Genomic DNA, 26,782 nt, shown 5'->3' with positions numbered 1-26,782 from the left:
TATTTAGACCAGGGATTTAGAGCCCTGTTCCAGTACACATACTACGCAGTTTTCAAATAAGCCAGGAATACTTGATTAGTTGGATCAGGTGTTCTTAATTAGGGATAAATCTAAACTCTGTAGGGCTCTTGTCCTACAGGAACTGAGTTTGACAGCCCTGATTTAGAACGTTCACTCCTGACCAATCAGAGGCACCCGCTCTTCTCTAAGCCCCGCCCACTAAAGTAACCGTTCCTCTACGCTGATATCCTTTCTACTCGCGCTGTATGAGGAAGATGTCACTTCCGTTCTTTAATGGGCAGAGGAGAGGAAGCTACGAGAGGCCTGCACGGAAAGAGCGACCCCATCAACCCAAAGGAGTGGCTCTGTCAGTCTCCTGAGGGCTCAAAATAAAGCACCGGGTCCCACACAGCGCTGCCGCCGCCCGAGACGTAAACAACAGAGTCCCGACACATTTCTAACGCCGCTGTTGTGTCGCTCTTCTCTGTGTTTAGCAGTAGTTTTGTGCGGTTTGTCGCCGTGTATCCAGCCAGCGTCAGTTCCAGTCTCGCTCCCTCTAGGCTCTCGCTAGATCAACACAGTAATAACAAGTGTCCCGTGGTCCACCGGCTGTGTACGGGTCAGTGATGCGGGGTGTCGGTGCATCCAGGTGAAGCTCAAAGGCCCCAGAGGAAGCATGAGCGAGCAGAACCAGATCCTTCTCATATTATTATAGCCGCAGAAAAGCTCAGAGCCCGGGCATGGTGAGTCAGAATTAATGTGTATATATGTACCCTTTTTTTATGTTTTTCCTTTTGCAAATACGTGATTTAAAAAAAAAAAATATATATATATATATATATATATATATATATATATATATATATATATATGCACCAATGCTTAAAAATTGCAACGCTTTTGAAGGGTCAGTGCTTCTTTATTTGCCTGAAAATGTTCATATTTCATTATTCTAGAAGCATTAATTTAATGTAAGCACATCAAAAGACTTTGGTTTAGGTGTTTATTACTGTGAAATTATGTTTCAGGACTGACAGGTAGCTGTCGTAGCTCAAATTCAAGTTATCCTGTCATAGAGTCTGGAAGGGTCTCGGGTGATATTCACACACATAGGGCAGAGCTGCTTCTGCATGTGTGTGTAACGGAGTCCTGTTTAGTTCTTGACAGTCTGAATGCTATGAGGAAATCAGAGGCGTTTTTCTGCTGCTGGGACGTCACACTTGCTGTGTGAAGCAACAGGCGACATGTCGTGACTCATACAAAGAATTCGGAGCCCTGAGCATCATCACCATCATCATCAGCCCGCTTCCTGTATTCATCTTACAGCCTTTTTACTCTTTTCTCTGAACACTCGTGCCTTTTTCTGTTTATTTTGAGGGCGAGCATGCACTGAAGAAAAGGGAACTCTCAAAAGAAGGAAACATGATGCACTATGCGTTGACGTTAAGGGTTAATAAAAAAAAATAAAAAAAGGATAAAGGCAACATGATGCATTGCACAGACTTTAAGGGTTAATAAAAAATTTGAAAAAGAATGCATTATGATGCATTACACAGTCTTTTAGAGTTAAATATCTATACAATTAATAAAAAAAATATTTATCTGCCTCATATTGTTCTTAGCATATATTACTTTTTTAAGTAGAACACACACAAAAAAGATATTATTGAAAAATTTGTCAGCTGTTTTTTTTTCTATTTTGAACAACAACAAAAAACCCATTGAACAACAATAACGAAACACTGAGACATTAAAAAAAATAAATCTTTGTGTCCTGCAGAAGAAGCTCTTACAGGTTTGGAATGAAATGAGGGTAAAAAAATATTTTTACACTATCCCTTTTATAAGTAAATGATGAGCTATTAACATTTCCCCAAACCGTATACATTACTATTACTTATGCTGTTGTCGTCATTGTTAGGCAAGCAAACTGTAAAACAATCCAATAACAGTAACTACTCAAAAGCATGCTAGGAGCTTAATTCAGTTGTGAAAACTTTTGAGGGATATATTGTTAGTCCAAAATTTGATTCTCTGTATAGATTCACAGTTTTGAGTTTCTCTGACTCCGTATACTGGATTTGCAGTTTGTAAATGCGATGGAGGCGTGTTTGCTGCAGTGTGTGGCTGCATTAAAAGTTCAGATTGAAATGCCTTATCTTGTTATATGTCCTCATTCTCTCCTTCCCTCCCTCATCTGTGTCTCTCTGTGCTGCAGGCGTCAGAGGAGGGCTCCTTACGGGCCCTGGAGAGTCTTATGACAGAGTTTTTCCACAGCTGCACCACCAATGACCGCAAGAGAGAGATTGGTGAGCATATGACTGGCACTGGCCTTCCCACAGTTATCATGCCCTGATTTGCAGAGTCATCCTTTGTGTCGTTATAATCTGAATAAGCCACTGCTTGTTATGTCCGTCTCATATCATGACACGGTTTTCTCTTCTTTCAAAAAATGTCTTGATGCACAAAATCACCCTTTATTCACTTAATAGATGCCCATTCCTGTAGTTAGCAAATCTTCATCTCTGCAAAAAAAGGGTGTTTCAGGGATTTTGCAGGGTGTATAGATTTTAAAAAGGTCTTAAATTGGTGCAGAAAGTCTTAAAGTCATAAAGTCTTGGCATTAAATGTGGCCTACACTGCCCAAATACCTAAGTGTTTTTTTTTTATACAGATATCTAAACATCCTTTAATCAAGATACATTTACATGAAATGCAAATTAAAGATGCAAAGTTTTGTTTTCTGAGAAATTAAAAGAATATATAAGTGAGTTTATGCTTTAAACAAGAACGAACATCTGTCATTTGGGAATGAAAAATTATTTTCTCTTTGAATTACATTGATTTCATTAAACTCATTTTGATCGGTTTCTTCTAGGGCAAGACTTCCTGTGTAACTTGTCAAGTAAATGTATCTTGATTTGAGACTCTTTAGACATTTGGAAAACAAGACAGGAATACTGAGCAAGAACATCACGTTTTTGCAGTTTGATCAGATGGTACAGTAAAAGATGATTCTAGTGGTTGGGAGCAGAGGTATTCAAGCCTTAAGCAGTTTTTGTTTTGAAGTAGTATTTTCGAACTTTGAAGTGTTAAATCTTTTTTACATCGGTCTTAAGATGTCCTACATTTACTTCATTAATCATAAGACCTGCAGAAGCCCTGGAGTTTACATAACACTCTTAAAGAAACAGCAGCACAAATATGGCCTGTTTAATTAAGGATTATAGACAGACTGCAAAATATTGTTGGTTCTGTGAAAAAAATTGCCTATGTTTTCTAATGCAAGTCGCTTTAGGGGAAAAAAAAAATGCTAAATGCAATGGAAAACACTGATGAAAAATAAAGTATGGATGTTTTGGTGCATCAATGCCTTTAAAACTTATAAGAGAACCTCAAATAAAAATCAGTGATCATGTGACCCCTTTAAGGTGAGGAATGTGTCTAATAAGTGCTATATTTTGTAGCTCAACATATGATCAATATACACTTCTCAGCAGTGATCTATTTGGAGAAAGTGAAACTATGTAATAAGTCAAGCGCTGCTTCATCAGGAAGTAAATGGCTTATATATCAGACCCTGCATAAGTCAAGCATTGCATCAGAAACATTTAGTTTCCAAAACCCAGAGTTGATGTCGTTTGTAATAGTTCACCCAAATATGGCTTGATGTACACCAATTATAGTTTTAGACTTGACTCCATAATTATGCATTTAGTCCATAATGCACCAAAAATATATTTAAAAGTACATTCCTTTGCGAAATATGAAGTGTGAATGAGATTTTTACAGAAGCTATTTAAGTGTAAGTCAGCTGTTCTTGTGTCCTCGTTACAACCATCTGTATGGTATTTCAACCAGATTTCACACCATGTTTTCAGCCAAAACCATATGTGCATGGTTTTTCAGTTCCTATGTCACAAGAGTTTACTTTTTTTGTTACTGTTTGAAATACTCCTCTATGTACAGTAGAGGTGTGCAACAAACCAATGTTTTCTTTTTCATGCAAATATGCAAAACCTTTGTACACAAACCATCAGTGGCTTGTCATGAATTTAGAAGTGAAAAGCCTCAGGTTGTAGGAACAGCCTTCATCTATGCTTTACAGGAGTTGTTTCTTACGTGTCTGTGAAATTAACTCGTATACTCCCTTTTTATTGTATTGCTTGTGGTAACCAGAGTTTCGGCTTGTTTGGTGTTAAATGCTACAAACCACACAAATAAACATTTTAACGATTTCAACTAGTGGTCGAGCGATATATTGCCAAGGCCGATATATTGGCCAATATTTGGCATTTTTCAAATATCGGCATCGCCTGATAAGTGTTTCTGCTTGGCCGATGTTAGAAGTGGGACATTTATTTTGACGGTGCTGAGAAAGGCAGCGCCTGAGCGCACACAGCTCATATTCTCCCTCTTGTTCACCGCCTACATTAATAGGAGTGCACTATAAATATCGGCCAATAATTAATGTGCACCTTGTCAGTAAAGCCGGTTCTCTAATTAGTGGTAAATTCCATCACTTGCGTGATTTCACACAGTGCAGCGTTTACTACATAGAGCCATTGTTAACTGACAAGCTCCGCAAATCCATGTTCATTATCAGCTTGGATTTGTGCAGCTTGTGCTGATTAGAGAACCGGCTTTACTGACAAGATGCGCATTAATTATTGGCCAATATTTATCGTGCAGCCCTAGTCATTTACAGTTCTGTCTAATACGGATAGAAGTCTGTCTAATAATCAGAAAGAGGGTTTAAACAAAGGATTCAATGTAAAAAAAGTATTAAAATGATTGCTTTTATATTATTAGTAACAGGCAAACATTATAATACTTTCTCGTTTGCCAACAGCATTAAGCAAATACGCATTTAAACAAATCTTGAAATTGATGTGGAAAGAAGAGATGGAGGATCAGTTTGTTGATTTGTGGCAACAGCATGAATGTTTAAACAACGTGTCATGTATAAAATCATTCCAAACACTATCATTGCAATTTCTTCCTGCATATCGTCCGCCATGCTTACTGTGAAGTCTCGCGAGATTTCCTGTGTTTACAGATGAGACTCTGGTTGAGAATCTGTTTGTGTGTCGTGTGCTGTCTTTGTCACATCATGGCACACCACACACTATAGGAGCAAAACGGTTAAATCTAGGATTTTTTATCCTCATGTTTGTGGTCTATCACATTTTGAAAATCATTTAAGATGTAAAAAATCTTTTGGTGTGTACCCAGCATTAGCTGTATCCAATAAAAAATTTAATTTTTTATTGGAAAATTTTTTTTTTGTCATCTAAAGTATAAGTATGTTTATTTTAAACATTTATTTTTTAATCCATTGTCAAATGATTTCAAATTTGTTAAATATAAATAAAAAACAAAAACAAACTTAAATTGGCTTTATATCGGCTACTGACCCCCCTGCTTTCCAAGATATCGGTATCGGCTGTCAAAAACAGTTTCCTAATTTCAACAATTCGGTTTGTTTCAGTTAGAATGATTTTTTTTTCTCCTAAATATGTTTTTGTAAAGACTGTTGTTGTTATTTACTGCAGAAGAGCTGCTGAACAGTTTTGCGGGGCAGCCTGGTTCATGGAGGCACTGCCTCTACTTCCTCTCCAACAGCAGAAATGAATACGTCATGATGTACAGTCTTACCGTGTTTGAGGTAAAGTTAAGAGTTAACCAGTTCATTATTTTCTGTAGATTAATTTCATGACTGCAAAGAACATTAATTCACACAACACCATTCAAATACCGTACCGTTTAAAATGTAAACCACAACAAAATGTTTTTTAAAGTTTCTTATGCTTACCTGGGGTGATCATTTTTTTGGATTCTTTGATTTAATATGAAGTTCAAAAGAACAGCTGAATAAAAGTAATGAAAGAGATAAAAAATCTTGCCACAAAAATTGGCCTTTAGGATTTTTTTTTTTAATTAACATTTTCATGAATAGTGAGCATGTTTAACCTAAATTTCTATTACTGTATTGCAAAAACGGCTGTATTTAAATTATCTATACTAAATTGAATGATGAATTGTTTTTATAGTGGATGGTTTTTGCTTCAATTGTGCAATAATATTAGTTTTAAGGGTATTTTTAGGGAATTTTAAGGGGGATTGACATTAAAATAATATCACTATGCAATGTAAACACATCTTAATGTGTTACAAAAAATAGGTTTAATTTACTTTATGCAAAACACAACCTTTTATTTTTTTATGGTTAAACGTGACATGACGCATGGCAATAAATGTGTCGGTCCTTCTGTGCAGAATCTTGTGAACAAGATGTGGGTTGGTGTAGCCAGTGGAGACAAAGCAGAACTTCGTAGTTGTTTGCCCAAGCTTCTGCTTTCCCAGCATGCACTGCTGCCTTTCTTCATCAGAAACAAGCTGTGCAAAGTCATCGTGGACATCGGACGCCAGGACTGGCCGATGTTCTACCATGACTTCTTCAGCAACACCTTACAGGTACATCTTATTCCTAATTACGTGCCATTATTAAATCATATTATTAAAGTGATCTGACTCCATCGTTGTGGTTTTGTTGTAGTTAGTGCAGTCGCCGTCTCTAGCGCCGCTGGGTTTAGTTCTGCTCAAGATGACCTCAGAAGAGCTGGTCTGTCCCAGGGAAGACTTGAGCGTCGCTCGTAAAGAGGAGCTGAAGAAACTCCTTCTGGATCAGATCCCCACCGTACTGAACCTTTTGACTGGTGAGATGCTCAGAACTCGTTCATGTGGATGTTACTAGTCCTTAAGCACTGAAAAATGTGTGTGATCTGATTGGGCTTGCGGTTTCATTTTAAACAACTCTTTTCCTCGCAGGGATTTTGGAGACGGTATGGGACAAACACAGTGTTACGGTCACCACTCCCCCTCCATCCCCCACGTCTAGAGAGTCAGGTGAGCTTCTGCTTTGAACACTTGTCTGTTTTGAAAGACATGGTCTACATCAGTGGTACCAACGAGCGCTAATATCGGTTATTTACAGGCTGATAACTAGATGTGGTCGGGGATTGATAATGGATCTGCAACAACAAATTGGTTAAATTAGTTTAAATTGATAATGGGAATAGTTGAATGTGAACACTATTTGAACTTTGGAAAATAAAAGCATTTTTGGGGAAAAAGCCTGATTGTTTGCAAGTGCTTTGAAGGCGGTTTTTTTTTTTATTTTTTTTTTTTTTTACACTTATGTACAAACTTTTTCTGTAATCCTGTATTTAATAGTAATTCTTTGAATAATTTGTTTTAGTGTGTAAAAATATTTTTAAAAAGAAAATTCTGAAAATTGTACATTTGTACAACTACCTGACCACCAAATGTAATACTAAAAAATAATGAATCATAAAATTATTATTAATAATTAAATTAGAGTTAATAAAAAATGTATGATAATAATAGTTTGCATAAAATGACAAAACCACTGAGTTATTGAAAATAATTTCATAAATTAATTGAACCCTAGCTTAAATAGTTCTGAATCATATAATCATTATCAGTTAGTCAATTAGTGAACTTTGAATATAGAAATGATAAATATATATTCATGTTCAAATAACAGAATTTGATTATTTATTATATTATATTTATATTTTATTATATTAAGTCCACTCAATTATTGAACTTTGAGTACATATAGAAAATTTAAAGCCATATGGGTTGTCAACCAATACTGAAAATCACAAAATGGTATCTTGCTAGTTGAAAGCTACTAGTAAATGATTGTTGTGTTAATTATTGTTCTGTTCTGTAGGCATTTTGGCGGGCGACAGCACACCGATGGTTCTGGAAGCTGAAAGTGGAGCTCTGTGTCTTCTAGCGCTGGAATGCTTGGCTCATCTCTTTAGCTGGATCCCTCTCTCCTCTTCAATCACTCCATCCCTCCTCGCTTCGATTTTTCATTTTGCTCGCTTCGGATGCCAACAGCCAATCAAAACGAAACCTCTGCCCACTTCCAATGGAGACTCCGCCCCCGAAGGCCTCCCAGCCAATGGCGGTATCGGGGGACACTGCAGGACTGGTCAGATGGTGGGCCACGCTGAACGCACCAGACTGGGCGTCATGGCAATGAACTGTATTAACGAGTTAATGTGCAAAAACTGCGTCCCGGTGGACTTTGAGGAGTTTCTGCTCCGCATGTTCCAACAGACTTTCTACCTGCTACAAAGACTCACAAACACGCACTCGCACACCAACACGCACACTATCAAAAGCAGATTGCAAGAATTAGACGAAAGGTAAGAAATTGATGCGTAGGCTTTAACGTTTAACTCATTGGTGCTGCTGCTTTTTAACCCTTTCTGCCTGTCTGTCCCTCTCAGCTATGTGGAAAAGTTCACAGATTTCCTCAGGCTGTTTGTTAGTGTTCATCTGCGGAGGATCGAATCTAACGCGCAGTTTCCTCTAGTGGAATTTCTAGCTTTGCTCTTCAAATACACCTTTAACCAGGTAAAACACCTTCACTTATTGTTCCAGGAAGCACCGACTCTAACTTACCATATTAATGTCTAATGATACTTCCTTTTGCTGGACTTTGTTTACTCAAACCTTCCCTGTTCCTCTAATTTTAACTCTATCACCCTCCTTTTTTTGTTTTCAAACTAGTGAAAGCACCTGGTGTATTTTTATATATGTTTTCCCGGTCATGTTTGTTGAAAGTGTCTGGACTTGAAGGTGTTTTTTTTTTTCTCCGTCTAAGTGGCTTTGTCAGTATGCAACCACAAGAAGTGTGTTATTGTGACTATTATTGAAGGTGCCATGAATTGAGCAACCAAAATTTTCCATGACCTACGTTGTGCTCACAAGTTTACTTGCCTCTCGCAGAATATGCAAGATTTTAATTACAAAATAAGGATCATGAAAATCGCATTGTTTTTTATTTTAGAAGGCATGTGACATATCAAATGTTTAAGGTATTACCACAAAATTGAAATTTAGTTTCAAAAAGTCAATTCAATATAACCCAAAAATGTATAAAATAAAAAACAGAACTAGAGTTAACACTTTACGATTAGGTCTCTTTAGTTAACCTTAATTTCTTTTACTCTTTGTTGGCAAATACAACTGTTAGTTCATGTTAGCTCGGGTTCATTAAATATTAAGTTCAGCCTTATTTTCTTTAGCTAAATTTTTGAATGTAACATTTTAAATGTTAAAAGTTTTGTGGGGAGTGGTGGCTGTTAAAATCATTAAAATCCGGTTACCAGGGTGAATGCAGCATTTCTGCTGTTGCTTTAGTGCCATCTGCTGTCAGAGAGTGAATGTGCATTTTCATTGAGCATGTCTCCTTTAACAATATTGTGCATGTGCATTAATGTGATATCATATTACAAATTACTGCCACATGTATATTTCGTACTGTTTTGAATAAGCGGTTTCACATAATTTATTCAATTTAAGTTTACATGCAGTATAGTCCATGGCAGGATTAATATAGTTAATTAAAACTAAAATCCAAACAAATTGTTACTTGTGCTTTAACTGAAATAAAATGTATAAAAAAATAAAAACCCTGAACTTGTTTTTAGCTAGCAAAGCAAAATGATTCAGTAGTTGGTACATTATCAGTAGATTCTTTGGAAAACCAATTGTAATTTGATGCAGGCTTTTCAAACAGACTTTTATAGAAAGATTTTAATGTCTCTAATCTGTGATAACGGTTTTTTTTTACCGTATAAGGACTCCTTTTATAGTCCGTCTTAATTATGGAAACTCATTTATTGATGTTTATGTATCAGTTAATCAATCTAGTGACTAAACAATCAACTGTGTGTCCTAGTAGCATGAAAATCATTTGTTATAAACTCTTTGTTTATAAACCAAAAGCAAACAAAGATCACTCAGTTTATAATCATTGGAGCTGTCATTGATTGATTGTCCTAAAGGTTTTGACATTACTCAATCATAGCAGTGGGTGTGTACATTGAAGCCTTTAAAGGAGACCCGCTCCCTTTAAACAAGAGTGTTTAACTCGTATGGCTACAATCATGGTACAAAATGGGGAAGTTATGACCGTTTTGGATGTACAAAACCTTAACATTAAAAGTGCTCTTCAGAATGCATTATAAAATAAAAACGAAATTTGTGACTCAGTTAAAAAGTGACTCATCAATACATTTTTTTTACCTTTCCTCTTTTATGCACCTCTTCAGTTAAACATGCATTTTATTTGTTGTAGCCGAATCATGAGGGTTATCTGGCCTGTCTGGACATCTGGAGTATATTCCTGGACTACCTGACCACCAAGATCAGAAGCCGATTGGCTGACAGTGATAGTGTCATTAACAGGTGTGTTTTCGTGGACTTTTTGTGAGTCCAAGAATTGAGTTTAGGTTGTTTTAAAAACACAGCAGTAATCTGTGTGTGTGTGTGTGTGTGTGTGTGTGTGTGTGTGTGTGTGTGTGTGTGTGTGTGTGTGTGTGTGTGTGTGTGTGTTTGTGTGTGTGTTTGTGTGTGTGTGTGTGTGTGTGTGTGTGACCAGGTATAAAGATGCTCTAGTGCTGCTGCTGCGGGAAATTCTTAACCGGATCCAGTTCAGGTTAAACCAGAGTCAGCTGGAAGAACTCGATGACGAGACGCTTGATGATGATGTAAGGATCAATCAAACACATACACAGAAGCATCAGTTTTGTTCTGCAGAATTCTTAGAATTCTAATTCTGTTTCTATAGCAACAGACGGAATGGCAGCGATACCTGCGTCAGAGTTTGGAGGTGGTTGCCAGGGTGATGGAGCTGCTGCCGTCCCAGACCTTTTCAGTTCTGGTAGGTATATGTGAGTGGCTGAGCGTTTACATCCTCACTGCCTTTGTACTGAAAACCATTCACTCTTCATTGGCAAGTATAATAGATGCTTAATATGGAAGTCAATCTGATTTAAAAACCCAAAAGCAATAATGAAGATCATGATTTACATTTACATGTAGTCATTTAGCACAAAGTGCCAAATGCGAGTAGAATCATCGCTGAAACGTGTTACTCGACCCGGTTAATTTTTTATGAATAGCAGTGAGAATTTGAGATTGCTTAGTGGTTGTGATGTAATTATATAATAGGCTGTATTCTTACGCGCTACATGTCTGCTGTTACAGAGCTGTTTAGTTTCGGTTCACTGTTAGTGCTAGCTGTGATTGGTTTGAGCCGCTTTATTTTATTAGCATTTGGCAACACAACAATCATTATTAGAAATGTTTATAAATCTGTTGTTGTTTACAAAGAAGTTTCAGTGTCACACAATCCTTCAGAAATGATTCTAATATGCTGGTTAAATGCTCAAGAAGATACATTTCTCATTATTATCAATGTTTTGCTGCTTAATATTTTTGTGGAAGCAATGATACCACTCAAGCATTTGTATAAGATAAAAAAAAAAAAAAAGAGTAATTAATTGTATTCATCATGCATGAAAGTGACAAAGTGAGTGAAGCCTTTTAAAATGATTTATATTTAATAAATGCATTAATTTAATATATTTGATAAATGCAAATAAATGAAGTTCCTTAAACTTTATATTTATCAAAAAATCCTTAAAAGTTAAGTGCATCATCATTTCCACGCAAAATATGAAGCAGCAAAATTGTTTTCAACATGGATTAAAATCAGAAATATTTCTTTAGAGTCAAATTGTAATGATTTCTAAAATGATTTTACTTTACTGCCCATTGCAATAGTGTAAATGATGTTCATATGTTCATGGTTCTGCCTATAGTGTACATACACTTATATAATCCATCTGTATAGTAGGGCTGTGCGATATGGGGAAAATATCTAATTGCAAATTTTTTTTTTTTTTGACATTGCAAATTTAAAATCACAAATCAAATCGCAAAGTCAATCTTCAGCTCAATATTGTTAATAATGTGCAGCACAGTATGAGTTACATTTCAATTGCATTGCATTTACAAAATTCCTTTTTGTTTTTGGCATTATTCCAATAGGAATTACTGTTGTTCTATCCAATACAATTCCCATTATAACCCTGAAATCCTTAAAATTTGTGTTTTGGGAGGGGTTCTATATATATCTTATTTTTTTTTTTTCAGCAGACAAGATTATAATGGTATAACTAATTTTACAAAATTAACTTAGTTGCTGAATTTCACTGGAAATATTTTTTATATAAATAAAGAACTGTATTTCTTTAGTCAATTATTAAAGTATTTCATGTTACACTGTATTTGGGATTTTAAGAACAACTGGAAAATGTGCTGAATGTTTCATTTAGTTCAAGTGAAATTAGCAAGCAGTTAGACTGAATTTACATTCAAATTTTAAACGCGGAGTCAGGCGTGAGTCGACGCAGGTTGCGCACGTGCGTCAAGTCTCATCCATACTGCCAGATGCGCTCGTGGAGATTTGCGGTGCAGGCTGCGTGAGTGCGACAAGTGTGAACGGCTGGTCCACAAGTCTGTCAACTGTCTGTGGTTTTAAGAGAAGCTCTGTGGCATGAAACTATGTTCCTACTGACACTAAAAATCCTCTTAGATGGGGAGCTAGTTGCTGAAGCACATAGCTATTTCTTATATATAAATATATATAAATGAATACCAAAGACTTTTGCATTTTCTCTGTCTATATTATGGAAACTGGTAAACATATCAGTGAAATTCCCCAAAACTAATTCCAAATGGCCATAGCCTATGTTTCTCTATTCAAACATCAGCGGTCGAGTAAGTGCATTTATTTTGCGATCACAAACGTAAACAATACAGTTGAGATCTCACGACAGAACACAGACCGGCTGAACGACGCTTTAATTAGATCGCTCAATTCCAGCTTGTTAGTGTTTTCAGATTATCGTCGGCGGCTCTTCCGCAATGAGGAGTGAGCACCTGCGCATGGTTGCCAGATTGCTTAAAATAAGCAAACACCGGGCAGAAAATGTATCCTTGTAACAGTGGAGCTCTGATTCGGAGATTTAAACTCTTGTTATCTGGCAACCGCTATCATTACAGCTCTCGTAGTAGAGGGGCGTAGAGCAGTCAGCAGTTACAGGTTCCTTTTTTGGACATTCGGCGCGTTCTTTTGGGAAAGTATGCTTGAATTTGAAATATTCGATATTCCCGATATATTCAAATTGTACATCGTCGTCAAAATTATTCCGATATTATCGCTAATATTCGATATCGCCCAGCCCTAATTGTAATGTTTCCAAACTTTTGGCTGGTACTTTAATAATCATAATTCTATATACTTTACTATAATATATTATAGTACTTTATTATAAATATGATGTGTGTGTGTGTGTGTGTCTGTGTGTGTGTTTAGTTTCCGGTGCTCCAGGAGGATCTGGAAATCTATCTTGGGCTGCAGCAGTTTATCGTGAGATCAGGAACAAGTGAGTTTCTCTTTATTGTTACAATCTGAATGTGTTTTGTAGATGTATTTGTTCCAAATCCTTTAGAGCTGCACAACCAGGCAATGCTTTTAGGTGTCCAAATGCAAATACTGTTCCATTAAAAGAGACATCATTTTGGCCAGATTGTAAGGCAGGATTGTATATATGTGTCATAGACAAGGCAATCCCTGGATGCATTGCCCAAAATTCCTTGCAAGATGCTGTCATTTTTAATCCGTATGCAAATGTTACTGTCTTGTATGTCTTAATGTGCCAAAGTGTAAAGGGGAATATGATGGTAATGCGATATCTTCGACATATTTAGTTCCTTGTTAATCAGGCAATTATACTTTTTTTGCTATCTGACTTCCTATAAAATGTTATATAAATAGTTTACTACCTTGACATGGGGAATTTTACTTGTTACTTTTTTTGACCTGAGATTCAACAATAAGTCCATGTGAATGGAGGCTTGTTTGATTCAAGGCTGTACAACTACACATGAAATAAAATATGAAGTAGGATGTTCTACATGAACTGTAACGCACGCTACCATTTAAAAGCTAGGGGTTAGTATGGGGTTTTCACTTGTTTTAAAAACAAACAGTAATATTTTTAAATATTATTAACGATTAACCGCGAGCCGGTTTAATCGATTCAAATATGTGAGATTCAAATCGTTTGAGATGCTAAACAGATAGATATTCAGTTAGGAGTTTATATGAATTCATGTCTGAGGGGAAATAAATGTCTTTAGAAAAGTTTAGATGGTATTTTTTCTTTTCATCTTGCCTCTCTATATTAAAGTTTATTAGTGCAGCGCTGCTTTGTTTACAGCAGAAACCAAGGATACACAAAGCGCCACCTGCTGGCAGAGAGAGAATCTGCGTCTAGTTCAGCTCATCTGCTGTTTCTGTTTCAAGCAGACATAGTAGGAAATTGTGGGGGGGTCGGGGGGTCCGGACCCCCCATCTGAGGGTTGTCCCCCCCTAAAATATAATTGAAATATGTGTATTGTAAATAATATAATGCTATATAGTTAAACTAATTGTGTAAGTAGTAAAACAATACAAATGCAAACTGAGCAACAACAAAAAAGTTTTAAACATCTCGAGTTCCCCCTGCTTTGCCTCACAGTGCTTTGGTCCAGTGCTCCCCTTTTACCTCACCACCACCGACACACACACACACACACACACACACAGTCCGGTGCGAGAAAACATCTTTTCATTGTCTTTCAGTAGTTGTGGAAGTCCATAAGTCTAGCTTACTTTATTCACATTAAACATAGGATGACGTGATTATTTTCTCTTTAATATAGATGATGCTGAGTCATTAATAAGTTGTGTCCAAAAAATATTATTGTGTACCAATTTACTTTTGTCACTGATGTAGTCTGCGCTGTTAGCGATTATAACAGGCGTTTTATACAGGCGTTTACCTAGCTTGTTTAATAACGTCTTACACACACATATAGTGTACGCATATAAGTCTTGTACATTAGATTAGACTAGTGCGGGTGCGCATTTAGATTTTCCCGCGTTCACATTTAGTCTGTTTCAGTGGCGGCTCATCGGGTGAGGCAGGGGAGGCACAGTTCTCCCAAATTTTGAGGTAAAAATTAGGAAGATTTAATGTTAATAAAATTCACTATTCATTTCAGTTCATGTCTCAGAATGTATATATTTTTGTTTGTAATTTCACAGTTGTAATACCATTACATGAAAGCTCCGCTTTTCTATCACGAATGTGCCGAATCTGCTGATGTAATTACAACCGCTAAGTGAGAAGAGAGAGGGGGGGGGGGGATTTAAAGTGGTTAAGCAAATAATAATAATAATAACAATCGGCAGGGATCCCCAGACCAATACAATTAGTTTTTTCTCCTCTATTTTAAAATCCACGAGCCGCCACTGGTCAGTTTATTTCATTTAATATAGTTAATCTAATATAACATCATACTAAGAGCGCAGTTGTTCTCCAGATATTAGCATAACAAATGTGATTTTGATTTTTATAAAAATTGAATAAGCAAGAAGGTAATATTAAGTGCATTTTAGGCACCATATTGCCTGTTTTAGCTCTATTTCCGCAATGAAAAAAGTTGAAAACTAAGCTACAGCAGTAACAGCACTAATTGCGTCTTTGAGAAACACACTGAGGAGGTGTTTCCTAACCGAGCGCCAACCTCCCGCTCTCTCTCGTGAGGCCAATGAGGAAGTGACTAAAACTGCAATTCATCGACTGGCCGCTTGAGGCTGGCTGCAAAAGGGAGTCAGTTCCATAGACTCCCCATGTTAAAATGCCAGACTTTACAGCAGGAAAAAACATGTTTACAGCCTGGTTCAAAAAATGATTTTGGTCTAAATAGCTAATTTTGCCCTTCATGACAACTGTGAGGGGGGTGAATTATTTTATGACTCATCCGTTTAAATTATATTAAGACTTAAAGTTCTGCATAATTAAGGGCGTGGCCACTTGAGTGACAGGGAGATGGCCGCTGCTGACACTGCCGTCGCGCTAGGTGGGCGTGGCTACAGCAACTAGCTCCCGCCTTTTTGCCCATTTTTGATTATCCGGGAGAGTCGCGCGGTGACGCGCTGCCAAGATGGCGACGGCCCGCTCTACACACTTTAGGCTTCAAAAACTATCTTCAGTAGTCTACGGGTGACGTCACGGACACTACGTCCATATTTTTATACAGTCTATGTTCCTAACTGAATGAATCCACTTTTTGAACAAATCAGTCATTGACGTAATAAATTAATATTTTTTGTTTTTTCCTGTCTTTCACGTCTATACCGATCTCACTACAGTTGTGTGAGGGTGTATGTCTAAGAGTGTAATGCCTTCATTTTGCTAGGCATGGCAAATGTTTTTATATATGCATGTTTTAATTATAACTGTGAAGCAACAACATTGCTATTAAATGTGCTATATAAATAAAAGTTTTCCATTGTATTTTGGTGGCTTGATTGTGTAAACAACTTCAAAAACATTGCAACAAAAAAAAAATGTTTTGAAGAATGTTTTCGTCAACTTAGTCAGCTTTTTCATTGAACCAAAAATAAACTTTGAGAAGAAGGATAATGGAACGGTCTCCATGCAATAGTAAGGCTTTCCTCTCTGTACAGATATCCTTAAGTACAATTTTGCCTGTTTTATTGGTGTCCCCTTCAAAACTTGCTCATGAGAAATGTTATGTTTATTGTCCCCCCCAACATTTAGTTGAGATTTTCGCCCCTGCAAGCAGATATTTTTTTTATGCATCGTTTTTCTAAACTGAAGTCAAACCATTTTGTTTTTGCTTCCAATTTCGAAAAGATGCAATTTAATTTAGATTTAAAAATTGCTCATGTTGCATGTAACTAGCATCTTTGTTTGGATCATGATTAAAATGCAGTGTTTGCCTCTCATTTTAAATGGAAAGAGCACAGACAAAGCCTAATTTTGTTTATATGAAGAGACCTCTTTTATTTGTTTTTATTTATTTGATTTTGTTTTAAAATTTCTATTTGGTTTTCTTGACATTTACATTATATTTAAAGTTTATTTAGCAGACGCTTTTGTCCAAAGCGACTTACAAATGAGGACAATAGATCAATCAAAACCAACAAAAGAGCAGTGATATGCAAGTGCTATCTTAGTATTTTATTATAGTGTTATTTCACTTTCACAAAGAAACGTACAGCATTTTGTCCAAATAATAATAATATTTTGTTAAAAAAAAAAACATGATTTGAATCGTGAGTTGAGTGAATCGTTCCATCTCTAGTATCTGGTCGTGTAATGTTGGCTCTGATGATGGTTATTAGTGGCGTTTCTGTTCTCATGTGGCTGGTGAGCTGCTGTTATTGAGTGGTTTCTCACCTCTCTCTCTCTCTCTCTCTCTGTGTGTGTGTGTGTGTGTGTGTGTGTGAGCAGGTCGCAGGCTGAACATCACAGCGGAGGCCGACTGCAGAAAGCTGCACTGCGCTCTCAGAGACCTGAGCTCTCTCCTGCAGGCCGTGGGACGTCTGGATGAGTTCTTCACAGGGGACGTTTTCTCCACTCGCTTTAACGACGCTCTTGCCATCGTGCAGAGGTCAGTTCCTGATTCCCAATTCCTCTAAACAACAACACTCCCTCTTTATGTGAATGTTCATTGTCCTCTGTTTTCTCATGTATTATGCCATTTTATACGTCAAATTAGAATATTAGTAGAGTTTTCTAAGGCAGGCATCACTTTGACTAGTTACTGGCCTGTAGAAAGTGCAACAGTTTTGACTTTGAATGTTCAGTGTTCACATTTATTTAATTAAATCATTGCCTTTTGAAGTTTAATAATCACATTTGGCCATACTGCGATCCTTGTTTTTCTATTTACAAAAGTTAAATCCCCTAAAAAGTGAGTATTAAGACTTTTGTAATACCTATTTCTTTCTATTTATTGATTGATTTATTTATTTTTTTTACAAGGACATTTGTATGACTTTGTTACATTGTATCAAAACTTTAACAATACTGTTTAAACTTGGCAAGAATACATTTTTGCTTTATATGCTGTTCAAATCCCATTTGAATGAAAGAAAAACAGAAGTTTTAGTTTTACTTTCACAGTTTGAAAGTATTTCCTTGTTTTGGCCAACACAGGGTATCAAAGTAATGTGCAACTTTACATTTTTAGATCAAGATCATGGTAAACATTTAGGAATTCTTAAAGACAGAATAGTAATAATAGCTTGAATTATGAGGTGAGTGCTGTTTGTTCAGATGTTACTAGCTGTCTGAATGAAGTGTTTGTCCGCTCAGATTGGTGGAAGTGTCGTGTTATGGTTCTCAGATCAGCCTGTACGATGTAGAAATGGCTGTTCCTTCAGTGCTCAAACCGGACCTTATAGATGTGTAAGTACTCATAAACTCTGTTCTATGCTATTTGCCATCAGTTAACATGAAGGTGGATTGTTTTATTATCATGCTTAATACCCGTCTGTGTTTTGCAGCCATGCGCAGTCATTGGCTGCTCTGCAGGCGTATTCTCATTGGCTGGCTCAGTTTTGCGGCGAGGTGCAGCGACAGCAAGATCAAACGCAGTTTGTGGACCTCATCAGGTCGAGCATGGCCGCCACGACCCCTCTCATCAATGCCAAGGTGAGTCAAGGCTCTTTTAAAGTAGGACATTGTAATTGCAAGTTTTAAACACTCAAAACATGTCTTGTTCAATATATACTCATGCATATATTGTGGTACAAATATATCGTTACAAATGAATTAAAGGTCAATCAGTATTTGATTTTGCTGATAAAGTGAAGGCAGTAAACATTATTGTGTCAATACTAGTAAAAATGAAGGTGCCTTTGTTTTTATTGTTTATGAAGGTGCTGTAATTTGAATTGTCATGCATCTCAAATCTATGATACTATCGTATTTTGTACATGTAACTTTGTTTTATTGTACATGAAAAAATAATTTCAACAAATTTAGTCAGTACATATACTGCATCCATCGCTTGAGTTTCCCTCTGCATGATGAAGGACTTTTAATTATAAACAAGCTTAAAATACTCTTATTTTGAAATGGCCATGCTTTACTCTCTCCAGCTGCTTATTGGGATAGATGAGCGGGATACAATATTAACTCTGTTTCAAACAAAATGTCTATTTTTTTATCCGTTTCCAACTACAACTGTGATTACACTGATAATAAGACATGTTTGTTGAGCAGCAAATCAGTATATGAGAATGATTTCTGACGGATCATGTGACTCTGAAGACTGGAGTAATGCTGACAATTCAGCTTTGATCATTTTAAATTGTCATCTTAAAACAAAGCTATTTTAAATTGTAATAATTTCACAGTTTTACTGTATTTCTTAACCAAAATAACAGAAAAATGTCCAGGAAAAAAAATGCATTTAATGCAGGAATTGTACATCTTAACAAACTAAAAATGCACCGAGACTCTTATTTTGAAATGAGTATGCCTTGTTACTACCAGCTCCTCTTTCAAACAGAAAAAGGAGATCAAATATTACAATATAAACACTATAAAGTAAAAACTGTCATAATTCATTGTCATTAAGGTTAAAGCTTAACGTTTTTAGTACTAATGTCTTTAGTTGGTGGGTTGTCTTGTAACTAAAAACATGTCTCTGTGTGCTAAGGTTTACAGTTTCACAAGATTTATTGTGTTTATCCAGTTTTTCCTCATTCTTTGACTCTGGGGAAATGCTAATCTGCCTGATCTGTGTGTGCCGCAGGTCCCAGAGAAACTGCTCTTGTCTGCGTGCCATCTCCTGGTCTCGATGGCCACCACCGTGCGGCCGGTGTTCCTCGTGTCACTGCCGGCGGCACAGAACATCTTCAACCTGATCACGGAGAATCATAACCACCGATTACCTCAGGAGGTGGGGTTTTGGAAATCAGGACAGCGTGGCAGAGTTTGTACTCGGCTCCATCTGTATTTGTTTGTGATGTAATGTGTGTTGTTTCTGTCTCAGGCTCACGTCCTCGTGTGTCGAGCTCTGTCTAACATGCTGCTGCTGCCCTGGCCCAGCCTGCCGGAGGCGGAGCAACAGTGGCAGAGCCGCTCAGCCAATCACACGCGGCTCCTCAGCAGTCTGACGCAGCAGTACCGCCTCCTGCCCCGCCCACCCAGCCATCACCCCAACAGTAAGAGCAACTGATGATTAGAGGATATTTTTAAAAGAAATTCTTTAATTCAGCAAGTATGCATTTAAATTGATCATTTCGAATAAATGCTGTTCTTTTGAACTTTCTCTCCATCGAAGAGTGCTGAAAAATAAATGATCACAGTCTTCAGAAAACTTAAGCAGCACAAATGTTTTCGACATTGATAATAACAATAAGAAGAAATGCTTCTTGAGCAGCAAATCAGCATCTTAGAATGATTTCTGAAAGATCATGTGACACTGAAGACTTGAGGAATGATGCTGAAAATTCAGCTTTGCATCACAGGAATAAATTACATTTAACAATATATTAAAACTGAAAACCACTATTTTAAATTTGTACTTTTACAATATTACTCTTTTTACTATATTTTACATCAAACTAAACAGACTTGGTTAGCATATGAGACTTATTTAAAAAACATGAAACAATTGTACTAATATATTACAAACCCCAAATTCACGTATTTATTTATTTACTTGCATACTTAGTTATTTCCTTCATTTTTTTTTTAAGTATTTATTTGAAATATATTTTTATTTGAATTCAATATTGTGATAAATTCAAAAAGTCCTTGCTGAATAAATGTAAAAAAAAGCAAAAAAAAAATATTAAAATTAAATTATATATATATATGTGTGTGTGTGTATATATATATATATATATATATATATATATATATATATATATATATATATATATAAACCCCTTAACTGTCACTCACATTTTTGAACATAGACTTTATAGTGCACGTTCCAAACTAAAATTTTTATAATTCATGACTGAAAACATTTTGTAACATGATATTGATGTACTATTTACATGGTAATGCAATGTCTGATTTTAAAATGGGTTTTAAAGGTTGAATTTGAGATTTTAAGTTTTCAGTTGATAATTCTACATAATTAAAAAAAAAAAAACATTGGTAAAATATATATTCGGGAGTAGTGTTGTCAAAAGACCCGGTACTTCGGTACCAAGTCGGTACTAAAAAAATGTAAATGGGACAGTACCAGGTTTCTTTAAGTACCGAGGTCCTGTTCAAACCCGGTTCAGCGCTATGATTTCCACGAAGCAGAAAACGAGGACGGAATCTCATAATGCGCAAATGGCAATTTCATTGGCTGGCGCTGATCTAGTACCGTCCCTGTTTTGATTTCAGCAAATCAGTTTGACCGAACGCAGACAACGTGATTAATATTCATGAACCCAGCAGCTCATCAATTCATAGCGCATTGGATATACATTAGTATGATAGTAGAATTAGTAGTAGTATTATCTTATAATAAAAATTAATATGATCTGTTACTATTTTTTTACAGAAACCCTCAATGACCAAAAATATCTTAAGCATCACCACCAGTCTTAAGTTCAGTTAAAATGACAAATATGCATTCATTAGGCCTAAAAGTTAATTTTTACATAAAAGCATTGTGCTAGAAATATTACTATTATTTAGTAAAATGTATGTGATACTGCTACTACTGTTGAAAAAATTTATAAAACTTTATTTTTTAAGTAAATAAATCACAATATTTCTTCCATGTTTTAATTTTAATAGCAAATCCCCTTTATTTACCAAAAATAAAATGTGTTTAAATTTCATAAATTAAAATACAAATTAAATTTGGGTGAAACTTGTTTACTGTTTTTCATAATTATATAACTTGTAGAAAAACTTTAAACACAATTGTAAATAAGTATAAAGAATGGCATTGGTTTTATTTTTAGTGCTAAAAAGTTATTTTTTTTAATTAGCATATTTTTGTGTTTTGCTTTGGTACCGAAATTGGTACCGAGAACCGTGGTTTTTCACTGGTATCGGTACCGAATACTGAAATTTTGGTACCGTGACAACACCATTCGGGAGTCTTAGACCTTTCCAATGATAAATAGTTTGTCAAGATTAGATTAGATTTCATTGTAATATAGTGAAGTAAATGTAGGCGTCCCGTATTCGGGACGGGGTGACAGTTAAGAGAGAGAGAGAGTTGAAGTAATTTTTAAAATGATGATAAATGAAGTCGTTCTGTGTCCGTCAGGTAAAGTGGTGATCCAGCAGACTCTGTGTGTGTTGAGGGATCTGGTGGACAGTATATCAGGAGAGGCCACTAAATCCCGTCAGATCTGTTACCACAGTCTGCAGGAGTCTGTGCAGGTCACGCTGGCGCTCTTCCCCCTCTTCATCCAGCAGCCAGGTCACTAAACCATATGCCTTCTCGTGTCTTCATCATATATGTTCAGTTTGACCGTTCTGACGACGTCTCTCTCTCTCTCTCTCTCTCTCAGATGTGACGGATGAGATGCTGAGCTTCTTTCTCACGCTGTTTCAAGCGCTGCGTGTGCAGATGGGCGTGGCCTTCACCGAGCAGATCATCCAGACCTTCCTCGGCATGTTCACCAGGTGACCTTCACAGCTTGTGCTGACACTGAGAGCCACTAGCAGTCGTAGCTGTTCATTGATGTCAGACTTATCTAACTCATTTAAATCGTCACCGTGTTCCTCAGAGAGCAGCTGGCGGTGAGCATCTTACAGGAGGGCAGCTCTGGCTCCAAAGTGGTTCAGAAGTTTCTCAAGATTCTGCAGGTAAAGTGGAATACAAGCCGCTTCTGTGTTTATTAAACATGTCTTTTTTTACATTTTAACTGTGTGTTATTGTTTCAGGTGGTGGTTCAAGAACCCGGTCAGACGTTCAAACCTCTGTTACCCAGCATCCTCAGCCTCTGTTTGGATCAGGTGTACCCAATAGTGGCAGAGGTATGAGACCTCCGACTGCTTCAGATTGAGTTTCCAGCATTATACACTAATATAACACTAGCTGAGGAATTAATTGATAGTAAAAGGCAGCTGTGGTTGCCAGGAATTCACTAAGTATGAGTTTATGATTATGGGAAGGGAAGTTTTAAATATGAAATAATTGTCCAGGTTTTTTTTTTTAAATTGAACCGTTTATTGAACTTGACAAAATCATAAAAAGAAAAGGGAAAAAAGTCATTTTTTTGTATTATATTTGATTCACCAGCTTTTAAAGCTCTTAAAGTTTGATAAAGTGATAATATGGAGCTCAAATCAATACAATTTTTCAACACTATAGCAGACTACTTTCATGAAATACAAAACATTTATTAGTCTATACATTTATATTAACACAATAATATGTCCTAAAAAGAGGACATTTACATTTGTTACACAAATATACAAACATGCTAATAACAGCTAACACAAAATAATTCGATGCAATGTGTCTCACTGGGACTTCTGGGAATGTGTTGTTATTGTTTTATATGGTAATTGTAAGTTTTACTTGCAAAAATCAAATTTTTACTGAAAAATGATATATGTGATGTTAAACCATTGAGAGTTTTTCATTCAGTATTTGGCAAGATAACTTGATTTAACCAATTAACCACTTAGTTTTTACTGAAGCATCTTTATCATTTATCATATATAGGGTAGAAACCGAAATGCAAACCATTTAATAAATGATCATCTACGAGACCAATGCTACTTGTTGTTGGACAGAAACATTAAATTCAAACACTTACAATGTTATGTTATCATTTTAAGAATAAAAATGTTTGAATTCTTCAGCGATCTAAAAGGTGGAAGTTTTTGTCATTAGCTGATCTTGTTCTCTGTGTTGTGCAGCGTTCCTGTCCAGATGTGAAAGCCGAGATGTTCGAGCTGCTCTTTCAGATTCTCCATCAGAACTGGAGGTTCTTCTTCAAGAGCTCAGTGTTGAGCAGCGTTCAGAGAAGCGGAGCAGAAGAACTGATGGAGAACCAAGCACAGTTCATTACTGCCATGCAGGTATCAACATGTCTGCTTTCTAGAAGCATCCAGCAGTGACCTGATTCACTTCCATACTGATCTGATTCAGAGATTGAAGGATTCGTTCTGAAGAACATTTCTGTGTGTGTGGAGTCAGCACAGACAACGCAATGTTTTTGGTTTTGATAGTCTGGATGTTATTCAGTGTTTCCTAGAATGTCGTCTCAATTCAAGCGTCAGTTGCGTCTCTGGAAATGCTGCTGTGTGTGTGGTGTTGGACTGTTTTTGTGTCTGAGCGCCATCTATTTGATTTTGCAGGCATTTGGTCAGTCTTTTCTGCAACCGGACATTCACATCTTCAAGCAAAACTTGAGTTACCTCGAGGTCCTGAACACCAAACACAAGCTGTACCACAGGGTAACAACTAACTTGTCGTTCTTTCTTTTTTATTATTTATTTGATGGATATATAAATAAAAAATAAATAAAATTAAATAAAAAAAATAATAATCAATAAAAAAATACACTGGTATTTAATAAAAATTAAAAACTAAACCATTTAAAATTTTAAATGTTTATTTATATATGTTTTTTAAGTTTTTATATATAAAATTTGACTCATTTAATACAAATAAAATTTAATGTACATTTAATTTATATTAAATATAGGTTTAATTTAATATGAGGTTAATTTTTTTTATTTATATTTAATATATATTATAAATACAAATTATTTAATACAAGTAAAAATGTAACTAATATTTAATATAAATAAGAAATTAAACTTAAATTTGTTTTATAACAGGTGTAATGCATTTATTTAATTGAGATGGATTTAATTGTTGTGGTTGTGTGTTATTTCAGAAGCTGTTCCGGAACACCATGCTGTTCCACTTCATAAACGTTCTCCTGCAAGTTCTCCTGCACAAGAGCCACGACCTCCTCCAGGACGACATCACGCTGGCGCTCTACAACATGGCGGCTGTGGATTTCCCAGCATTCTACTCTTCCTTCCTGCCAGAGTTCCTCAACGGCTGCCAAGGCCTCGACCCCCACCAACGAACAACGCTTGCCCGAAACTTCACGCCAGAGCGGGTGAGTGAACCTGACCCATGACATTAATACCTGAAGCACTAATTACATGAGAAAAATTGTTGAGTTCACAAATGTGAAGTGCTGGAACACATTTTTTATTTTATTTCTTTTATTTTTTTTGGGACATTGCTCTGATATCTCCGATATATATCTTCATGCAGAAAAATTAAAAGGGGGAAAAAATTTAGAATTTGCACCAAGAAAATTCAGTTTTAGGAAACCTTGTTTTAAACTTTTTTTATTAAAATCAGCATAAATTAAAGACAGATACTAAAATATACAAAAATATAACATATACAAACACTGAATATGTTGGTAATTGTGTGCGTGTATTTTATTTATTTTAGGGGCTGTCTAGCTATTAATTTTTTTTTATCTAATTAATTACACAATGTGCCAATTAATTAATCTAATGAATTGTAAATGTAGTTAATTACACCGTTTGGTCTAAAAAATGAAAAGGGACTTTTTTTAATATTATAATTTGCACAGAGAAAGGCTGTTTTAGGAAACTTTGTTTAACAGTTTTTGAATGAAATCAGCCTAAATTGAAAATAAATAATTCTATATATTGAATGTTAGTGTATATATATATATGTGTGTGTGTATATATAATATAATATAATTTAAATATGTGGCCAGATGTTGTCAGATTAACCTGTACACTCAGCTGGGCTGATGTCATGGGTTCAGTCCGTGTTTTAACATGCGAGTCACGTCTTGTTCCTGTCTCTTCCGCCCCTCTCAGGACCTGCCATCGTTTTCTCAGGGAGTGTATCGCATCGTGAACGACCTGCGCTTCTACAGACTGTGCAACGGAAGCCTTCCGGCGGGAACCTTGAAATTATAGCAGCGCATCACCCCTGCCGCCCAGCTAAACCACGGCCCGTCCTCCTGCAGGAGCGCTGCTTCGGGGGTCATGTCTTGCCTTTCTCCAGGGGCCGGCGGTGTGTTCTGAGAGCCGTTCCTCAGCTTCTTTTATAACAGTTAGATATTACAGATTTGCCAATGATCAAGAGGCCAAAGCTGCTGTCGAGAAACTCGTCCCAAATCAGCCGATGCGAGGAAAGGGACAGGTGGAACTAAAAGCACACTTATTTTGTTGATGTGAACAGCCGGCGTTTGAAATGCAGTGGTGAGGAGTTGAACGAACTCGTCTCGAGACTGTTTCAGTGTCTCAATGGTTTTAAAGTGAACGGGTGCTACGCGGAGCACTGGATTTTTCTTTCTCTTAAATTGTCTGGTTTTATTGCCCTCTCCTTATTTCCACGGAGATGGACTCTCACATATTTTCATATCATTCCATCCTGATCCAGGACGAACAGACCTTCAATAAAGTTTTATAATGAAAGCGTTCTTTGTGTCTCTCATTTTGTTACTTGTATGTGGTCTTGTTTTTTCACACGGTGAGGAAATTTGCAAGAATTAAGCAAATGAGCTTCTTAAAAGGCATAATAAGCTGAAATAGTATTCAGCTGTTATGCTAAAACTATGAAAAAATGTAATATTTGAATTGCATTTTTTATCTAGCCCCCAATAGGCTATAATTGCAGGGGTTTCAGCAAATCACTTTTGGATGTTACAAGTGAATAACTTTGACTTCTGTGGGGGCTGTATTTCTTTTCCACAGGCCACAGGAGGTGATCTGTGTGAAAGACCTGGGAGTAGTCTGTTTTCAGTATTGATGGCAGTCTGTTCTATTGTTAAGAGAATGAGACTTTTCAAACAACATCAAACATGAGCAGCTGCATTGTTCTGAACTCTGCTTGGGTTAAAGTGGTTTTGGTGATCTCTGTGGTGTGCTGTGTTCAGATGGAAATGAGGGGAGAGCGAGTAAAGAGTGTGGATCTGGAGCATCATACGTGAGGTGTGAAACTTTTGCCTCTCAGTTGGGTGTGTTGT

The 26,782-nt window shown here is 36.4% G+C and overlaps 1 protein-coding gene across 1 annotated transcript; it reads left to right on the top strand.

The window, feature by feature from the left end:
* Positions 1-282: 282 nt before the first annotated feature.
* LOC132152364 (exportin-6) lies at positions 283-25,879 on the top strand. The gene is made up of 25 exons (XM_059561131.1): positions 283-743; positions 2,219-2,309; positions 5,556-5,668; positions 6,280-6,477; positions 6,560-6,719; positions 6,832-6,909; positions 7,763-8,246; positions 8,331-8,457; positions 10,187-10,296; positions 10,490-10,598; positions 10,679-10,771; positions 13,274-13,343; positions 17,268-17,427; positions 18,135-18,227; positions 18,326-18,473; positions 19,582-19,728; positions 19,822-19,993; positions 22,057-22,212; positions 22,304-22,418; positions 22,523-22,601; positions 22,680-22,772; positions 23,664-23,825; positions 24,105-24,203; positions 24,650-24,880; positions 25,629-25,879. Exons 1-25 carry the CDS (start codon positions 741-743, stop codon positions 25,728-25,730), a joined length of 3,393 nt encoding a protein of 1,130 aa, XP_059417114.1. The 5' UTR covers positions 283-740; the 3' UTR covers positions 25,731-25,879.
* Positions 25,880-26,782: the final 903 nt, after the last annotated feature.

This window comes from Carassius carassius, chromosome 1, assembly GCF_963082965.1.
Source record: "Carassius carassius chromosome 1, fCarCar2.1, whole genome shotgun sequence".
Taxonomy (NCBI): Eukaryota; Metazoa; Chordata; class Actinopteri; order Cypriniformes; family Cyprinidae; genus Carassius; species Carassius carassius.
Note: the sequence above shows the minus strand (reverse complement) of the source record. Positions and strands in the feature narration are given on the sequence as shown.

Coding starts and splice junctions, on each gene's coding strand:
- LOC132152364 (XM_059561131.1), top strand. Junction 13,344..17,267: donor TATCGTGAGATCAGGAACAA/GTGAGTTTCTCT, acceptor GTGTGTGAGCAG/GTCGCAGGCTGAACATCACA. Junction 18,228..18,325: donor AAACCGGACCTTATAGATGT/GTAAGTACTCAT, acceptor TGTGTTTTGCAG/CCATGCGCAGTCATTGGCTG.